The sequence below is a fragment of the Amblyomma americanum genome, chromosome 1 (assembly GCF_052857255.1).
Source record: "Amblyomma americanum isolate KBUSLIRL-KWMA chromosome 1, ASM5285725v1, whole genome shotgun sequence".
In the NCBI taxonomy this organism is placed as follows: domain Eukaryota; kingdom Metazoa; phylum Arthropoda; class Arachnida; order Ixodida; family Ixodidae; genus Amblyomma; species Amblyomma americanum.
The window spans coordinates 153,619,451-153,639,403 of NC_135497.1; the positions used below are offsets into that span (position 1 = coordinate 153,619,451).

A 19,953-nucleotide genomic window follows, 5' to 3' on the forward strand; every position below is an offset into this window, starting at 1 on the left:
GCATATGCTCTTGGAAACTAGTCCATACTCCGTCCCAATAAAACCGCGCAGCGGTGTAGAAGCTAGGGACCGCGTCAGCTAAATAGTATATTTATGCACGGAGCTTTCCATACGCCAGACGGGTTTATAATGGGCGGCACGAGTGAACTCACCCACCACGACAGCAAAAGCTTCGATCGCCAAGATTTGATCTCCAAGGTTCTTACCGATTACTTACTAACCATCATTACTGTTTATTACATTGTGAATTCTTCTGCTCATTGGCTGGAACTAGAGCAAGCTTCCGCGAAGGCGTGTTGTTCGGGTAAAGCCTAGCCCGCACGGGGTGATTTTTGCGCGTGAAAACTCGCAGCGCGTGATACGCACGCGGCTGCGCCGCCGAAATTGCACCATCACGGGCGCAAGAAACGAGCGCGAAAAGCGCCCTTCATCGCGCAATTCAGCGGCACCGCCGCGCTCGAAAAACGCTCCATGCTGGTGACGCTTAAAGGGGTACAGACGCAGAATTTCGAACGCAAATACACAGCTTACACTGACGTCACTTCCGCAAACGCGATTTTTTTTGCCGGCATTTTGGAGCACCGCACCGCGGACCGGCGGAGCGCCATAGCTGTCAATCATGTGATCGAACTCTTTTGTAATGGCTATTTGCGCTGTTGTTGGATTCATCAATCGCAGTAAAACCAGTTCGAGGAAGAAGTCGGCAAACACGAAGCTTTTTCGCCTTCCGAATGTCGTCGAGGTTCAATGCGAATGAGCGAGAACACTCAGCGCGAAGCGGCGCAGCCTGTGGCTTGCGTGTATCAAGTGCGCTAAGTTAAGGGGTCATCTTCCAACCATCCATGTGTACGGCACCCACTTTGTAACTGGTAAGCCTTCGCTATTATTACATAAGGCGCACTTTACACTGCGCTAGAATAGCATTTGCTTGCATTTGTGGGGAAACCGTCCAAGCCCTGGGACGAAAGGAACTCGGATTCGGCCCCAATCCTTTTGCTGGGATATAGCTCGAAGCACGGAGGCACTGCGCGTTACGAACGGGCAGCAAAGAAACTTTCGGGGTCGCCACCACGCCATCAGAGAACCGCTGAGACGGCGATGACAACGAGGGCAAATTTGCTGAAAACAACCAGTCACTGTCACGAGCTGAATCTGAAGTCAACACTGTCAAAAATGAATCCGGTCAGCCTCTCCACAGACTCATTTTAAGTCTGAAAGGTAGATCTCGTTGATTTTAAGATCTTTGTTCTTTTTGCTTACATTACCGCTATGATGTCTGTATGCTGGTGAACCACTGCTTTCATTCCTCACGTTTGCATTGTTAATTTCAGGAGTTGCTGTGCAGGCAGATTTGACGATGAGAGACATTGCAGCCTCGGAAGAACAGAGAACTACACTTAATGACAACTTGTGTGCACTGCGTACTCAGATCGACAAACTACAATGGCCTGAAGCGGCATTCAGCAAGAGCAATGCAAGGGTCCCCTACTGCACTGCGATGGCAAACTTTTACATTCTATATGGTATATTTGAAATCTCGGAGTGCTCTGTGCCAAACGTGCCCCAACTGGAGCGGCCCGGTTTTTCTCGGCGCAGAGACTGCGAAGCACTTAGACCGACGGCGGACTGCGCTCGCAACAAGATCGCGTCCGTTAGACCCTTAACTCGACCTCGCGTCCGTTCGAGGAGGCGGTCTCTTTGCATCGGGTCCGGGGGACCCCTTCGTCACGGTGCCAAAAACAGCCTAACTAGGTTCCAAGAGTTTGTTGTTTTTTAATGAAGCTTCAGATGAATTTGCAATATACACTGATCTTGGATTCAGGTTTGGAATTTCAGAGGCCACAGTGTGTCGAATTTTTGATAAGTAGTGCATATTGCAGACAGTCGGCTTAAGTCTTTCGTATCATGGCCAGAACGAGTCTCGCTGCCGGAGACCATGCCACGGGCTTTTTTTATTCATTTAGCGTTAACGCTGCAGTCGTAATAGACTGCTTTAGAATAGAAATAGGGCGGCCATTATCGTATTCAGCGCGAAGCGCGATATAGTCACGATATAAGCACATTAACACAGCTAAGTTTCTGATTGGCATTGGTCCTTTTCTGTTAGCATATTCCACGTACAAATTCCGAAGGTGTGCTGGCTTTTTGGGCACTGGCTTTTTGAAGGAAGCAGAATGGCTGGGCAGTTCAGAAAAAATTGCAGCACAACACTTCTTGTGAAGACGCTGCACAAGCGCGTTCCATCTCTGCTTGTGAGGCTGATGGAACATTCAGTCTCTGTCTTGTCATTTTGTTTGTAGGGGCGCTCTCAATCCTGCCGCCAAGCTGTAGTTTTTTTTCTCTGCGGCAGACGAAAAATAAGTCTCCTTCAGTCTTTTGAGCTGGACTTTTTCCACGTAGGTAGGGAGCCAGATGATGTCTTTCTGAGCGCATGCAACTGAGTTTCTCATCCTTACACCTGTGTCGACAGCAAACAAACAGGTACACACATGAGGAAAAGCTTCTCCCACATCGCCCATACCGGTACAATGTGCAGTCAGCACGGATACATTGACTTTAGACAGAATCCACACTTTCAGTGGCTGTTCTCCCAGCCGTTTTCGGTGGTTCAACTGCAAAGCAAATCGAGGAAAAATGTAAATGGTCTGATAAAAATATACGTACTGTACACACTGCAGAGGTATAGGAGCAAAAAGCGCGGCAAGCACACACATCGTGCATTATTTCAGCTATTAAACACTCGTGCCAAAGTCTATCTTGTTTTTTAAAGCTTATGAGACCCGATGCACAGCACATGAACACTGCTTCTGTGATCCTTTTAATTTTAAAATGGTTCAGTTGATTTCTGTGCATGGCGCTTCAATGTTGCGCGTCTCTTGTATGCACCACCGGCTAATCAGAAAATGCCTCTGAATGTTCTACAGAAAATTCAAGGCCAAACACGAATTAAGGCTCCAGCATACCTCTCCCAATAGCCGCACCTTTTCTCCCAGCAGCCGCTTCGCCGACAGAGTTTTCACCGAGCCGCTCGTGAAATAGTGGAGGGATTCAAGCGATTTATAGGCTTTCCTCTCTTTCAGAGTCACGAATCTTGAAGAATACACCAAGTAGTTCACAATGTCTCCGCGAGAATCCTCGGAGAAGGCCCTTACATCCTTCGTCGTATTCGCACCTGGTCGCAACGTGTACGGGTCCACATCGTCGCACAGTTTTTACCTTTTCTTGGTGTCGCGAACGCGCCGACCCGATCTGTACCGCGTAATATGCCTCGTTGAACGCAGACAATCAGGCGGCATTGCTCACAATAAGCGGTGACAACCGTATAAAAACGCAACGACAAACAGGAACGCTGCCAGCACTGCACGATCAGCCATCGCAAGGTATACTTAGCAGCGGCGGCGGCGCACCCGGTGCTCCAGCATGGTTCCGACGCGTCGGCGCAGGCGGACGTGACGTCACGTGCAAGCCATGTATTAGCGATATGATTTGTTTCATGGGTGTAAGGAGAGCACTTCTAGCAGTTTCTGTCGTAGGCGTTGAGTGGAACATAATTATTTTGAATGTTGTCCCAGGAGCAGTCCCGCATTTCCACCCGTATCGAGGGACGTCAAGGTGCATTTTCTCTAATTAGTGTGACGTCACAGAACCCAGTGGTTGTTCACAGGAACAATGAGTGCTTGCCGGCGACGCTGACGACATCAGGAATGCGGTGGTCCAGGTTGGCCGTTCGACTGTGACGTCAAAGTGCACTTCAGTGTCGGCGCCCACCGAGACCGGAACTGCCGGGATTGAGCTTATTGAGTTTGAGCTTGGTATTGGTATTGGTATTGAGGTGTTGAGTTTTGAGTTTATTCTCATGATTAGTAGTCCCATAGGCGTCTTTAAAAGGAAAAGAACGGACAACCAAAAACGTTGTCTGTACCCTTTTAAGACGTAGTAGAGTTCGGGTTTGTTGTGTTGTGCTCTTCTGTGATGCAGTAGGCAACCAGTATAGCTGGAAGGGTTTGCGGAGATACATTAAGAAACTACGGGAGTTGGTGTAGTTTCCGCAGTGAGGCACTGAGTGAAGGATAAAGCTGGTGCGTGTGCGCTGTTGTGCTATGAAGTAGTTCGTCCCTGGTGACACAGAGCACTGCAGACATCACACGTCTTCACTGGTCAAAGTCGCCTCCAAACCTAGAGCTTATAGCGGTTCAGAGGTACGACAAACACATAACGCTGCAGCAGGTACTAGTATGTGTTCAGTAAGATGCTAGCCTGGAGGAACCATTTCAATGCGCGCGCCGCTTTTCTTCGAACTGCTGTCGATTGCCATCACTAGCGGCGTCTTTTCTGTGTATATTTTTATACATATATAGTCGTGAGTACCCTATGAAGCTATGTGCAACATGCACATAATTTCTTTTTAGTGCCGGCTTGCCATGCAACTTTTCGAAAGGCGATCTGCGTCATATATGTGATACTTCTATGGTATTCGCTTTGCAATCGCCAGCATACTTGTTTGCGACGACTTCTTACGGTGGCTGCTTCAGTATTTATGCTTCATACTTAATTGGATATCCTCGCTAAAAAGTTGTAGTTTTTGTTTTTGCAAGAATTCATTTAAAGACTACATTTTCACTTTTTTTTCTTAGCAGATTTTTATTCGTCAGTCCGTGCACATCACACCGAGAAAAAATTACTATCTCCAACTGGGCCGCTATCACTGCCGCGTGCACACACAAGGGAGTTGAAAGAGCTAGATGTGCAAGAAAACGCAAAGAAACGGCGCGTCGCAGCAACCATGTCCGTCGAAACAATTGCTGCAGCAACAGATACTCCCCAATACCCCCGCCGCCCTTTTCGACTGGTATGCAGGACGTAGAGGGTTATCAAAAGGACAGTTGCTCATGTGACAGTTAGCTTGCAATTAATACGACACTAACAACAACGGCGTTGCTAAAAACTGGCTCTAATTTCGCACGAAGTGAAGCACAGGAAGAAAATCAAGGGTTTATACAAGAGACACCGTACCAGAGGTCAATTTTGTACGCCTATGATTGCATAATACCCTCAGAAGATGACCAAAGAGAGACTCCTTGAAAACGTCGCAGTTTTTTTTTATATTTTTGGAATGCACAAAGTGTTTTCCTTTGTGATGCGTTCTCTGTTGGGTTCGAACACAAGTTCGTAGCCTCCCTCGCACGTGCTCGTAGCATCCGCGTGCCTCTCTTCGAGTGCGAAGGTTTCTGAGCGCCCGGTTGGATCGCTGCGTGAATAAAATGTCTATAAATATGTTTGTACCAACGCTAGCGTCCTCGTTCCTTTCATGCGCCAGACGAAGCTCACCTGGAAAGCGTGACGCAATTACAAAGCAAATGAAATAAAAACCAGATACTTGCGCCGAGAGGCCGATAAGAGGCGAAGATTCAGAGTGGACATGTCATACACGCTACATCATCGCTGGCTGCTTACAAGTCCGTAACGAAATAAGTGCATAAAAGTTTCATAAGGGACACCCTCCCTTGTGCTGTTCCTTGTGTATGCATGAAATCAAAACACTGAGCAGTTTTCATAACATCCCTACAGCAGAGTGGGAAAACACTGGTGGTGGTCGAAATGAAAGTGTAGTGTCGTGAAAAAGGTAAAAGCACATATTTGACAGTTCATCGACAAGACCATTGACCTAATGTGGCACTAGCAGCGTTAACTTTCAAGGCTGGATCGTCTGTATCAGTTTTCAAGTGATACATTACATGCAATTGAGCTGTATTTGCCAGTCACCGTTCAAAAATTAGCCTACGTTTGAGGCACGGGGTAGGCGCAACTCCTCCTGAGACAACTTTCAAGATTACAACGTTTTATTTTTGCTTTTTTGCCCAAATTGCCTGTTTTAATAAAGAACCAACTGATAATCAGACACAGAACTAGTATTTACGCGGCGTTCAAAGTACTATATACATCATAATTATCGGGCTAAACATGCCATTTTGGCAAATACACTCCCCATAGGATACGCACGGAATCTATTCGTGATTCGCGCCACGTGTTTGATGCAGGCTCTTTCCACGTGTCGCCGACAGAGGGGAGCAGCAGTATTGCTGCCGCCTCGCAACGCAAACGACATGTCGGCAAATGGTTCTGTGCAGTCATGTGGATATGAAGCACGATAAAGGCTAAAGACATTGGCTCGAGCTCTTTCGTCGGTTCTCATTATACCTGCTTTTGACAACATGACAAAAGGGAGCACTGACATTTTTGTAGGTCCTTGTCTCTCAAGTGAATATATATCTATGAGTGTCGACATGTCCTCAGGATCATCGGCCTTTGCATTCTAGGGTTCGCCTCGTATTCACCCTACTGGCTTACGTATCAAAGTGTTGTAGACTAAACTAAAGCGCGTCCTCATTAGCTTATATGGGAGAATCCTACGATGCCGCACGGACTATGCTGAGGCGGATCAGGAGTGCAGGTCTCCAGGAATATGTGACTATTACGCTGAGATATTTAGCTGCAGTAGCACTTTCTTCGCCAAGGCCCAGAGAATTTCTGGGTTTTTAATGCGCACTGTAAGCACCATTACAGTTGCAACATTTCATATTACAAGGCGGCATATGTCGGTTTTGTCTGCCTTCCACTGCTTTCTCTACACAACCAAAGCTACCGAGGCTTACAAATTTGATGCCATATATAGCATATACTACCGCTGATTGGTGCATGCCAGAGTTCTTACGGACATTAATAAGCAATAGATCCAAGGGATTTTCATAATTATTGCTCATCCGGACGTTTCATGCGTATGAAGAGGGGTGACAGGGTACGGATACTAGTGCTAGCCTTGACACCACAAATTGAATACGGGAGGGGGGAGCCATAGGGTGCATAGCCCATGTAATAGATAAGAGGACTTGTCTTCGTCTCGTCTATACGGCTTGCCCAGATGAAGACAAGTCATCTTGTCTATTACGTGGGCTAAGCACGCTCCCTTATTCACTTTGTGGTGTCAAAAAGTCCATCTTCCAGCCCTCTCTTTACTATAGTGCTAGTCTTACCGTATTGGGAGAAGAGGCTACGTTTCATGGCATTCGCTAAGAGCGATCGTTCAGCGGCGTTCAGCATGCATTCTGCAAGTCTGCGAAAAATGCAGGAGAGAGAGAAAAAGGAAGGCGGCCAGGTTAACGAGAAGTGGTTTCATGTTGGCTAGTCTGAAGTGAAGAAATTAAAGCGCTGGATAGGCGTGCAGTGACGCTCGTGAGCATACTAGCATTGTGGTGTCCGAATACAGGTTCGGAGCACATCCGGAGTAAGATTTTCAGGACTTTCTGGCGAAAGGCCATTTCAGTAGGCAGATCGGGAGCAGTGCCCGGTCGTTTTACTATTCGATTTGGAGGAGTCGTCGAGGTAAGGCTACGCCATAAGGCAGTCCGGACTGTTCCGCCGAAATCGGTGGAAATCGCTCCCGCTGCCATCGCGGCTGTTCGGTTACTTTTGGCAAAGGCGGTAAATGATATCTAAGCCTAACCAACTTCCACTATCCAGTGAGGCCTTGCCCAATCCCAAACGGATAGACCGTGAGCTTAACGCGGTCCTAAAACACTTTTTGGGTATAGTCTGCAAACTCAGTGGCTAGGTTTGGTTGTCATGAACATATCAAGCCAATAATACACTTCTGCCAGGCTTGTACACGTTACGGAAAATAAGTAACCGATTACAGTTACAATTACTGTACCTCAAATGTAACTAATTATGGTGGCCAATTACAACCACAGAAAAGTAACTGAACAATTAAAGAAAAATAATCGATTACTATTGCGTTATTTTCCTGCCAACTTTTATTGCCATAGCACAAATTTATTCGGAATACAACGACCTACTGCGCTTTGCTTGATATTTTGTTACTCGTTAATTTTCAAGACCGATTCTTTTTCGAAGCTGTCGTCACCAATTTTCCCACATTTCTGCGTGAAAAGATCAGCAGCTATACTGAACACTCTCTCAATATATGCGCCGGAGGGAAGAGCGGTTTTGTAACGTATGAACCCGTTGCGCTCCAGGTCGTATATGCGCAATGACTCGATGCTGCTGTCCCAGTCGTCTATGAAGCGTCATGCTCCGTTGTTGCACCGTCCTTCGTGTGAAAGCCACCGAGCTGGGTCCAGTGGGATGCAAGTAGCGGCGCCATCTTGTAGGACGGGGGTGTGCCCACAGAGCGGTCGCGGGATATTTCTCGGGACGAGATCTGTCGTAGAAGACGGCCGTGACCCGGACACCATCGCGCACGACGTTTCTCCGCAGCCGGTCCGTTGTCGCTGTTACAAGGAATTATCCCACTAGCTCCAGTGTTTGCCGTCATATTGAGGATCTCAAAGCTGCACCGTTGCTTACAAATTGTTTGTGGAAAAAAGTAACTGATTACCAGTAACCAATTACAAAGAAAAAAAAATCAATTTCCCGGAATGTTACAGTTTGAAAAAAAGCAATCGATTAATTAAAAAAAATGCAAGAAAATGTGACTGATTACAAGTAATCGATTGCTTGTAACGCATTACGTACAGCTCTGACTTCTACACGCAGCAAAGTACGCCCACATGATGGCCCTGGAAAGTTGGCGAGCCCTTTCCGCGAATTTTTGAACTCGCGCTTACCTCCGTGTCACGCGTCTGCGTACGTCGGTTAAGAAACGGCTATTGGTCAGATTCTTCCGCACGGTACGCAGCTACCTAGGCCGCAGCTAGTCAGCCGTGTCGCACTGGTGTATCAGGAAGCTCCGTTGCCCGGAGAATACCCGCGCGCGTCGGCAGCCCGGTGGTGGTGCCGTGTTGGTGGGGTCGGTGGAGAAACGGCGGCCTTTGAGCGTGCAAAATTTATTTATTTATTTATTTATTTATTTATTTATTTATTTATTTATTTATTATTTATTCAAGTTACCCCTAAAGGCCCTCCAGAAGAGGGTATTACATAGGGGGGGGGGGGGGTACAATCATAAGTAATCGCGATACATTTCAACAAGTAAGTGTAAAAACGCTAATTAAAACATAAGGCATCACACAAAGAAAAATTGAACACTAACAAAAACAGCAAACATTTACACATTTCCGTCACAACGAAGAAGCTCTTGGAATTTTTTATTGTCAGTTTCTGTGGCGATGACTGATGGCAAACTATTCCATTCAGTGATAGTACGGGGAATAAATGAATTGGCATAAGACGATGAATGACAGTTTACGCGTTTAACTTTGAAAGAATGATCACGGCGTGGAAAGAGAGCATCAGGTGACTGAAACAAATCACGGCGAAGGGATGGGTGGTGATAAAGCTTATGGAAAAGGGTTAAGCGAGCAAGTTTACGGCGATATGACAAAATGGGACAAGAGTAGAGAGAAAGGCGCAAAGATGATGAAATTCAAATTTCGACTATAGATAACTTCCACAAGACGCAGTAAGGTAAGGTAAGGTAAGCAAACTTTATTGGATCTTTTAAGGAATTCGCGGCTGCAGGACCCGCGTCGTACTCGACTCAGGCGGTCCCGGGTCCTGTCCTCGCAAGGTCGGGCCCCTATTCCAGGGCTCCGCAGAGCCGCGCTGCCTCACAAGCGTGCTGCACCAGGGTCCTTTGGACTGTGAGCTCGCTGCTGACGAGCCGGTTCTCCCATTGTTCCGCACTCGGGTGTTCGTGTTGGTGGAATGTTCTGTTTCGCTCACACTCCCACGTGATGTGGTAGAGTGTCGGCACCGCCCCGCACCAAGGGCATGTGGCTCTGTACTGTGTTGGAAACATCTTGTTCAGTAGGTGTAGGTTGGGAAAAACACCCGTCTGCAGCCTGCGCCACGCGGTCGCCTGCTCCTTTGTTAGCGCCCCGTGTGGCGGTGGGTACCTATATCTCATGCCCCTGTATAGGCCCAGGTGCTCCGCGTGCCCCCCGTCGCAGGCCTGGGTGTAGAAGTTGTCCGGTTGCCCCGCTCGGAAACTCAACTCGCGAGCGAGGCCGTCCGCCTTCTCATTCCCCTTATTGCCTGCGTGCCCGGGTATCCAGACGCAGTAAAAAAATTCTTACTGGAGAATATTCCTTTACCAGATGCGAGGCGTACCTCAACTTTATTAAAGTGTGCGAGTTTGCAGTTAGGCATAGTTACGCTAACACACCTTTCAGCTCAAACTATTGTCTTGCGCAACAGACAACCGACGAATCTTCAGCTGGTGGGAATAGGTAAGTGCTTCAAACAAGGCCACAAAGTAAGCTAGGCCTTTGGATTACGTTTAGTGGGGCATCTTAGCAGATGACGCGCAGCAGGGAGACAGACGTGCTCTTCGTCAAGCGGTCATAGCTACATGCAACGCATGCGCGAATCGCAAAATGTATTTGTATTTTCTGAACGTAGATCCGGACTTTGAGTTAAAAGTTGGGTAGATCGGGGGCAGAATGGTAAAAGCATCCACCTCCCCCCCCCCCCCCCCCTCTCCTCATTTACTTAGTAAATGTCAGCGTCAGGAGAGAAGCTGTGCACAGGAGTTGAATGGACCTTTAACATTCCTTATGAAAAGTGTGCTTCATACGTGGTTCAAAACATTCAAAATTTCAAGCTGCAGAAATGCTTAGAAATGCGAGCATATGAAAAACACTACAGAACATGAAGCGTGTCCACGCAAGTGCTGATCAAAGAAACGCACAAAGCAAAGCACAATGTTCACCAATTGAAGAAAACAATCAAGCATCTTGTTTTAGTGCAGGAAGGCTCAACACTGATTTGTATCTTGTTTAATTTTTTTCATGGCGATCGCATCAGCATCAGATCCTTTAGATAAAGGTTATGCAACTGATAACAAAACCACACACAGTAGAGCCAAACTATGTGAACCGCATGATATTACGGCGTGCAATATGCACGGGTTTGACTCTTGATGTTGGACCGCTACAATCCGAATCCACTATTAATCGGAGCACCACTTTATAGTATAACAGCCGACAACACATTCTCAGAGACGTGCTACCCAGAAAGCAATTATAGCGGATTAAGCCTACTTTCCTTTCGATATAGCACAGAGACAATTAACGCTTTCAGGTGGCGTCTCTCAGTGCACACTAATAAGGTTCTCTTCTAGCCTGTACCGTTCGTCACTTGCGTTCATGCACGTAAAATAGTTATGCTAACACTTCTGCTCAGCGCAATGTTAATTTTTACGAGAATGTTCTCATCGGAAACGCCAGCCCCTGGGGTATACTTCGCGCTCTTCTCGAGTCAGCTCTGCTTGAGCAAGTAATTGCATTTCAAAGCCCACCGTGCTTTTACGATGATTTAAGCCACTTTCCTCTTTGGTTCCTGGGGGCTTACGTGTTACAGCGGGCTCAGCTCATATGGACAGTGCGCCTTTCCGTTTTGTAAGAAGGAAAGTCCTGCCGTGGAGATTTCCAATCAAGCACGTGCGGCACTTGTACCCCAGTCGCGTAGCTTGGTATTATGCAACGTAAGAAATTATTGTGCAACTATTGTTGTGAAGGGCGGTGTTTACTTATATAAAGGAAGTACGACGGTGCCGCTGAGTTGTGTGAAGAATCCGAGAGCAAAAACAAAAAGAACAAGGACACAGTGAGGTGGCCGCAAATCTTTTTCCTCGCGCTGGCGCAATAGAGTGAGCAGAAAAGAAAGCATAAAGACTGACGGAAGGTTAGGCAGACTCGAGGCCACTCGGCACATGGGGAAATCTGGGCACACGGCAGCATTGTGGGCGGATGGGAAAAGTATGAACAATACGAGCGCGTGCACAGACGCAATAGGCGGCGGGGCTGCTAGCGGTCGATCAGGTAAGCAAGGTTCAATCGTCGCTGGGTGGCCCTAGGGGGTTTAGTCTGGAGTAATTCCACGCCAAAACCTACTTTTGCTTCCGACTAGTCTATTGTGTAGGGAAATTTCCTTCAACCCAGCATTAAGAAGGAGCATACTCCAACCAAAAAGAAATAAAGAAGGAAAGAAAAATAAAAAAGAAGGAAGGAAGGAAAGAAAGAAGGAAGGGAAGGAAGAAAGTAAGGAAGGAAGGAAGAAAGGAAGAAAGAAAGAAAGAAAGAATGAATGAATGAATGAATGAATGAATGAATGAATGAATGAATGAATGAATGAATGAGTGAATGAATGAATGAAAGAAACAAACAAAGAAAGAAAGGAAGAAAGAGGGAGGGAGGGAGAGAGAGAAATAAATAACGAAAGAAAGAAAGGAAGAAAGGAAAAGAAAGAAAGAAAGAAAGAAAGAAGGAAAGGAAAAAGAAAGAAAGAAAGAAAGAAAGAAAGAAAGAAAGAAAGAAAGAAAGAAAGAAAGAAAGAAAGAAAGAAAGAAAGAAAGAAAGAAAGAAAGAAAGAAAGAAAGAGAGAAAGAAGAAGAGTGCGCGCAGGCGCGTGTGATGTCGCCGTCTTTTAGGTCCAAGCGTGTGTACCTGACCAGAAACATGAGAACTCAGCGCGAGCATTGTTGCGGTGCGGTCACGCAGCCTGTTGACATCGTGGTTACGGCGATCCGGCCAGCCGCCGAGACGTTCCAGGACCGTGTCACGGGGAGCGGCGCACCTTCTAGTCTGTGCACTGCGATAGTCCACCGGCGCAAGGCATCGAGGTGGAGACTGAAGCGGTACCTGGCGTGAGTGGCTGCGTCGCTCCCGGCTCTGTCATTGAGCTCCGCTGAGCTTACACGCCTGGTGCAGCGTTGTTTTAAGCAACAGCGTAAGGCTTCCGTTATGCCGAAAATCCGCCGTCAGCATTGTTGCCAGCGGCAGACTTGAAAAAAATAACGATTAAACAAAACTGGTGATTAGAAGGTCGTAACCGCAATTGGGACATGCAGGTATATAAAGTAAACGAAAAATGCGTTGTGGTAATTAGTCCGAAACTGAACCCCTCGCTGCTAGCTGAGATAGTCAGACAAGCTACTGCTAGAACACACACGCTTATTTCTTAACGCGATAGCGTTAAGGAGTCCGTGTCGCAGAAAATCCTGCGCCGCTGTGGGCGTCATCAGCGTCGTTGACAGTTAGCGAAAAATCCACGAAAAAAACCCCTACAAGCAACCTAGGAAGCAGATGGGCCACATAGGTCATGTAGCCTTGCGGCGTCGTCATAACTCCCCCCCACCCCCCACCCCCCCAGATTATGAGCAACTGAGCAGTGGCAGGTTGCAGTTAAATTAATGACTGGTTGCGAGAGGTTGCCCGCGAAGAGCAACCTGGGTGGCGCAAGCCCCACCGGTGGCAGCAGCTGCCATCGCAGGGGCGCATCGCTTGACCGCATTTACGAATGTTAAGTAGAGAATCACTAATTCTGCATATATGGGCATTAACACATCAAAGCTATCGCGTCATGCCCTTAAGGCGGAGTTTAGCCGCCGCGGTGGCTGAGTGGTTATGGCGCTCGGCTGCTGGCCCGAAAGACGCCGGTTCGATCCCGGCCGCATCGGTCGAATTTCGATGGAGGCGAAATTCTAGAGGCCCGTGTACTGTGCGACGTCAGTGCACGTTAAAGGACCTTAGGTGGTCGAAATTATCAACAGCCCTCCACTACGGCGTCCCTCATAGCCTGAGTCGCTTTGGGACGTTAAACACCCATAAACCATAAACTTTAAGGCGGAGATTACGTATACTCTCCAATTTTTCTTTAACATTGTATTTATTACAGTGATATAATGTTTGATGTCCCACATGACATGCTTACAATGCCTTGAGCAAGCGGTATAGAAATTCTCCCAAACCCAAGCGTTTTTATGGAGGAAAAACGCTAAGGCGCCCGTGTGCTGTGCGATGTCAGTGCCCGTTAAAGATCCCCAGGTGGTCAAAATTATTCCGGAGCCCTCCACTACGGCACCTCTTTTCCTTTATTCTTTCACTCTCTCCTTTATCCCTTCCCTTACGGCGCGGTTCAGGTGTCCAACGATATATGAGACAGATACTGCGCCATTTCCTTTCCACCAAAAACCAATTATTAGACCACAAATTGCTAGAAGCTATCTAGAAAGCAAGGCTACTTTAAGAATGCCTCCAACAGATAATACCACTCTAATTCGATCTGGTCATCAAGTTCTTGAAGATGAAGAATCATTCCGATGAGATGAAATCTGATAGAAACAACAGATACCACAATTCTGGTCCATCGTGTTCCTTCCAAACGCAGGCACGTTCGTACGGCTGGTCTTTCGTACGGTGGTCTTTCACACAATTATTGTGATCGTGAAAGAAGAAACAGTGTTCTTGTCTGCGTGGGAAACAGGAAACGCTATCCCTGCGCTGCACGGCTCAGTTGCGTGCAAGAGGAGCTCGGTCGTTAATGGCGTCAAGGTAAAAGGAGCGAAGTATCGTGCTATCACTGGCCTGACTTGTATCGCTCTTTTCGGAAAGTGATTTTTTCTATCATGACCCATATAGGCTTTTACTTTTAAGGCATTAAAATCAATTATAAATTTGCGCCTGTCCAGTCAACATGGTCTCCTGTGTATGTCTCAAGTGTTAGCGCAATTTGTTGTCAATTTAAAAATTATTGCTAATCGTTTGGGTTGCATTTCGATAGTGGCGAAATTCTAGAAGCCCGTGTACTGTGCGATATCAGTACAAGTTAAAGAACACCAGGCGGCCGAAATTATCCACAGCCCTTCACTACGGCGTCCATCATAGCCGAAGTCACTTTCGGATGTTAAACCCATAAACCAAAGCAAACACTTCTGTCGCACCTTTCAGTTTTTTTGTTCGTCTAGAAAAAGCGGTCTTTTAGCGCGCCCTTGCAGTGTGTAAGTCGTAGGGGACGACAAGTGTCACAAACCGGATTACATACAAGGTGTGAACTTTAAGAAAAAGCCAGTCGATTTGCATATCTAGGTCAAATAGTAATTAGGTCCGCTAGCACTGTGTGGCCAACGTTGTGCATTGTTCATCCTGGTTTTGCAACGTTTATCGTGGTTCTGTTTTGTTATGCATGATGTTGCTATGTCACCAAAGTGGTATATCATGTAGTAGATTCTGTGTGCTGTGTGGGTTTGAATGGCATGGATGAAGCACAGTAGATACATGACGCAATGACAATTACAGTCGTTCTTAAAGAAGGAAAAAAACAGCGCAGAAACACAGGAGGAAGAAAGAACACGGCAGCACAACGCGCAGTTCTTTCTTCCACCTGCGTTTCTGCGCTGTTTTTCCTTCTTTAAGATATACCAATTTGCCCAAGTATCCGCCTTAACCATGGTGGAAGATATTAGGTGAGTACACAGCGGCCCGCGCCACTCTCAGATAAAGTCCCCTAGTTTCCAGAAGTGCCACGAGATGGCTGTTCGCTCGGAGGCCCGGGCCGTAATGAGAGGCCTCCATGTGGGAAGCAATGCTTTTCTATGGGGACTCCGCGCTTTGTGAACGCCATTATCCCGAAACCTGCTGCCGATGAAAAGAAGAAAACACTTTTGGCGCTTTGTTTCTGTACCGCTTCGTTGCCAACTGCAGTTTTGTGAAGCACCGGCTTCGCGCTGATTTAGTTGGAGAAGAAGGCGGTGGGTTCTGGCGGGTTTTTTGAACCTGCTACACGAACAAGAGCCGCACTCGGCTTGCTTAAATTGCCACGAAGATGCTGCTGGCGACAGCGCAAGGAACAGTTCATGCCATGCGAACGGCCTTTGTGACGTAAACGAACCATGCGATATCTTCATGGTTGCTATCGCAACGAGATAATTCATTTATGTTCTCTTCCGGCGAAGTTTCACCGCTTCATCGACACTGACGCTGCGATCAGCGTCCCGGTTCGAATGTCGCCGCTGGTACTTTTTCTGGCCGCTTGCGGCCAGTGCGCCACCCGCACAGTGTCCTCACCTATACTATATCTTACACCGTGGCCTTAACACAGTCGTTCTGTGCAGGCATATCAGACATAGCCTCCGTTCTGCAGAATATGACGTCGTCGTCATCATCGTCATCGTCGGCGGCAACGGCGCTGTGCGCCCAAAAGCACACGGTGCACCTGCCACCTATAGGCCACGCGACCGTGTGATGTCATCACTACCTGCCCACTATTACAGGTGGCAAACACCTGCGAACGGGTGAACCAGAACGACAAAACGGCTTTTTTCGTGAATGTGGGCTTTCGTGAAGACACTGTCTGTAATGCTAGCAGAACTCTTCCTTACAAAGTAGCGCGTACAGCGTCCGGAAGGCTAACAAAATTAGAGGTAATTACGAAGCTGTGCACAGCAGCTCGTGTGGAACACTTTTGCATGAAGCAGCAAATAAAAGTTAATTAATGCGCTACCATTTCTCCGAGTAAGGCACAAAGCTGCTCCGAGATTTCTGTCAACAAAAATTCAAATTCGAAATACTAAATAGGCATTCACCTGGTTGCCCATATCACCGGGACAAAAAACGTGTACAGGGAATAGTGAACATTTTTCTTTCTTTCTTCTGCCCTGTTGTCACACTCTCGCGGTCCTTCTGTAGACGACTGGAGCAATGGTTGCGGTTGAGTGCATGCCCTCACAGCTCGGGGATGCGACGTTCTCAATTGGAAGACTGCATAAATACAGGCACACAAGGCTGAAGTGCGCTTTGTTTCCGTTTTCTTTTGCGGGATGCTCGGCTGAGCAATGGAGTAAGCTGCGCGCGGAGCGGGCGCTCCGGGGCAATGGGGAAGAGCAGGGGAGGAGGACACACACACGGCGTGCCGTCGTCTCGGCAATCTGTGGCCACGGGCGTCCAGCGCTCAGGCGGGCACCGTGCCGCCCGAGCATATGAACTGTACGCCGCTGTTGAGGTCCCTGCCGTTGAACAGGTTGTCTGAGCAGAAGTAGGGCAGCAGCACGCCGCGGTGCAGCAGCGCGGCCACGTCCTTGGCGGCCGGCACGCAGGGCACTAGCACGTACACCAGGATGTACCAGAAGGCGGCGAACGCGGCCACCCAGAAGGCGGCGAAGATGAGCAGCAGCAGCCACACCAGCATCCAGCACACCTTGGCGCCTTCGGAGCTGGCCATCGCGGTTCACCCGCCTGCGAAGGGGTTTTACAAAATCTGCCAACGGTTCGGAGCACCGCGTCACAAACGATTGCGCACCGAACACCTCCTGCGGCAGTGCCCCTGCGCAGGGCGTGGCGCGCTCGGACGGCGGCTGCGGGGGTTCGTAGAAAAACTAATGGACGCTTCACACTGCTGCTCGCCGCGAAAGAGTAAAAAAGAAATAGATCAGGTGGACGGCACGGGAGAAAAGATGACGCCTTGCACTAAGTTCAAGAGCTGTTGATGAACGGTCTCAGGGCGCGTGTTCAGCGTCCCGAACTTGTCTCCCTCCTCAGGGGTTTCGCGTAGGCATGAATACATCCATTTGCACCGCGAGTGCACGGTTCATATTTTCCCTCCGCAGAGGCATTATTCAAGCCGCGGAGCGTTGTCGCCTTTGTAGACACGCATGCGGAAACGTCCGCACCATGAAATTTCGATGCGTGCTTAAGTTTGGACGTCAGCAGCCATTTCGTGCGACGCAAATGTTGAGTTCAGTACGCGAAGGCTGTCTCGCGGGCAGATGTAGCGCATTCGGCGCGACCTCACTGACCAAACCCCGTAACGACACTCAAGCTGCGCGTCCACGGACCACGGTGGTCGTTACACTGCGGGGACGCGAAACAGCCTTGCATGTGAGCTCCAAGGTGCGACATAAAAAAAAAGGAAAAATCGGACGCGCCACCGCACCGACCACGCCTTCCTCGTTTCACATGAACGCGCCATGGAAAATATGCAACGCAGACAACGAGCCAAACGTCCGCATTGCAAGCTGAAAGCGAATGCACCCGCACGCACCAGAGGTCTGCCCGAAGCTGTTGAACTTAGCAGCGAAGGATGTGTTATGATATGGAAGAGTACCATCGTCTGACTCCGTCAGTTTTTAATTATGCAAATGCCACAAGGGACTGAACATTAAAAATGCATTTGTGTTTGATCCGCCGCGGTGGCTCAGTGGTTAGGGCGCTCGTCTACTAAGCCGGGGTACCCGGGTGCGAACCCGACCGCGGCGGCCGCGTTTCGATGGTGGCGAAACCCAAAAGGCTCCCGTGTGCTGTGCGATGTCAGTGCACGTTAAAGATCCCCGGGTGTGGAAATTGTTCCGGAGAAAGCCACTACGGCACCTCTTTCTTCCTGTCTCCTTTCACTCCCTCCTTTATTTCAACCCTTACGGCGCGGTTCCGGTGTCCACCGATATATGCGAGGCAATTACTGTGCCAGTTTCCTTTCCTCAAAAACCAATTTTAATTATTTTTGTGTTTGTCTGATCGCACTAATTTTCTTGCTTTCTGTAACAAACGTCACCCCTACAAACATCTTTCTGTCATAAAATGATTACACTACTAATGTCCTCTTCAACAGGACCAATTAAAACAAAAACAAATAAAACATGGAAACATTCCCCAACGCTCTCCCTGGTTTCGGTGACTGCTGGCTTCCTTAGCACGTATGCCACAACGACCCCCCCCCCCCTTCTCTTCCCTTGCCTGCTCAACTGCTTGAGGAAGGCCTCAGTCCTGGCAATATTGATGCCATAGGTAGCATAACAGGGTCCTCGCTCAGTTTCCGCCCTCACCGTTCGATGACGTTCCACGTGACACTCGCGGCAATGCAGGACGTTGTATGTCAGCTGCTATGGACAAGGGTGGAGCTGGTGGTGAACGCTCCCAAGGTTCGTTTACACTACATATAAATGCCCCCGTATGTAGAAGATCGGACAGCCGCCGCCATAGCTCAGTTGGCAGAGAACAGTACGCGGCATACTGCAGAGCTCCTGGGTTCCGCTCCCAGTGAAGGCATGTGGTCTTTCTTTCTTCTCCTTTTTAGTCAACTACTTTCTGCCATAAAATAATTACGCCACTAATACCCTCCGCGATCAACAACGCGAATGAAAAAAAAAAATGATGGAAACATTCCCCAACGTTCTTCTCGGTATCGGTGACTGTTGGCTTCATTAATGCTCAGGATCATCAGCAGCAACAGCAGCCTGACTACACCCACTGCGGAGCAAAGGTCTCTCGCATGTCTCTCCAAATAACCTTGTCCTTTCCCAGCTGCACCCACCCTATGCCTGCGACCTTCTTTATCTCATTCGCGCACCTAACCTTCTGCACTGATACCGGTCGCATTCATCTTGATAAACAACGTATGAAGTAATTATGTAGTACGCGTAGCATTGTATCAGTGAACGTTTTATCGCTTTGAAACTACCAGAGGGCTTGTAGTTCACAGCTACGGCAGAAGAATATGACAGTGTGGGAAACTTTTGTTTTCCGGCCAGAAGTTTGAGACACTTCACAAAAAGGAAGGGTAAAAAAAATCGTCACCGTGCTATTTATGGTAAGATTCGATCTCTTTCCGTGTTTATCCGCAAATATGTGAACATCGTGAAAAATAACAGTGCAAAAACATGGGATGAAAACCAACTCAGCTCAAAAGAGCAGCTGGATGGAAAATCGAAATAGGTGAAATTCAAGGCAAAACACAAGACTGCTAGCTCTATAGCATCTGTGGCAATGCGAAATGTCATGTCTTTAGCAGAAGCCTAAACTGCAACAGCAACTGTCGAAAATCTAATTGAATTTTGACTCAGAGCAAGGGGGAAAAAAGGCAGGTAACGACAATTTTAGCGTCCTTGGATGCCGTTCCTGCCGTTTACATGTGCAGCACAAAAGAAATGTGAGCACTGATTAGATGAGTTCATCGCGGCTCTGCCAGATGGAATGGTCGCGTTTACACCAGTTTGTTTACACAGTGACCCTTAATAATAATAATTCGTTTTTTGGGGAAAGGAAACGGCGCAGTATCTGTCTCATATATCGTTAGACACCCGAACCGCGCCGTAAGGGAAGGGATAAAGGAGGGAGTGAAAGAAGAAAGGAAGAAAGAGGTGCCGTAGTGGAGGGCTCCGGAATAATTTCGACCACCTGGGGATCTTTAACGTGCACTGTCATCGCACAGCACACGGGCGCCTTA

The 19,953-nt window shown here is 48.0% G+C and overlaps 1 protein-coding gene across 1 annotated transcript; it reads right to left on the bottom strand.

Moving 5' to 3' along the window:
• Positions 1–16,158: 16,158 nt before the first annotated feature.
• LOC144136523 (uncharacterized) lies at positions 16,159–16,989 on the bottom strand. Its single transcript, XM_077668905.1, has one exon. It carries the CDS (start codon positions 16,954–16,956, stop codon positions 16,687–16,689), a length of 270 nt encoding a protein of 89 aa, XP_077525031.1. The 5' UTR covers positions 16,957–16,989; the 3' UTR covers positions 16,159–16,686.
• Positions 16,990–19,953: the final 2,964 nt, after the last annotated feature.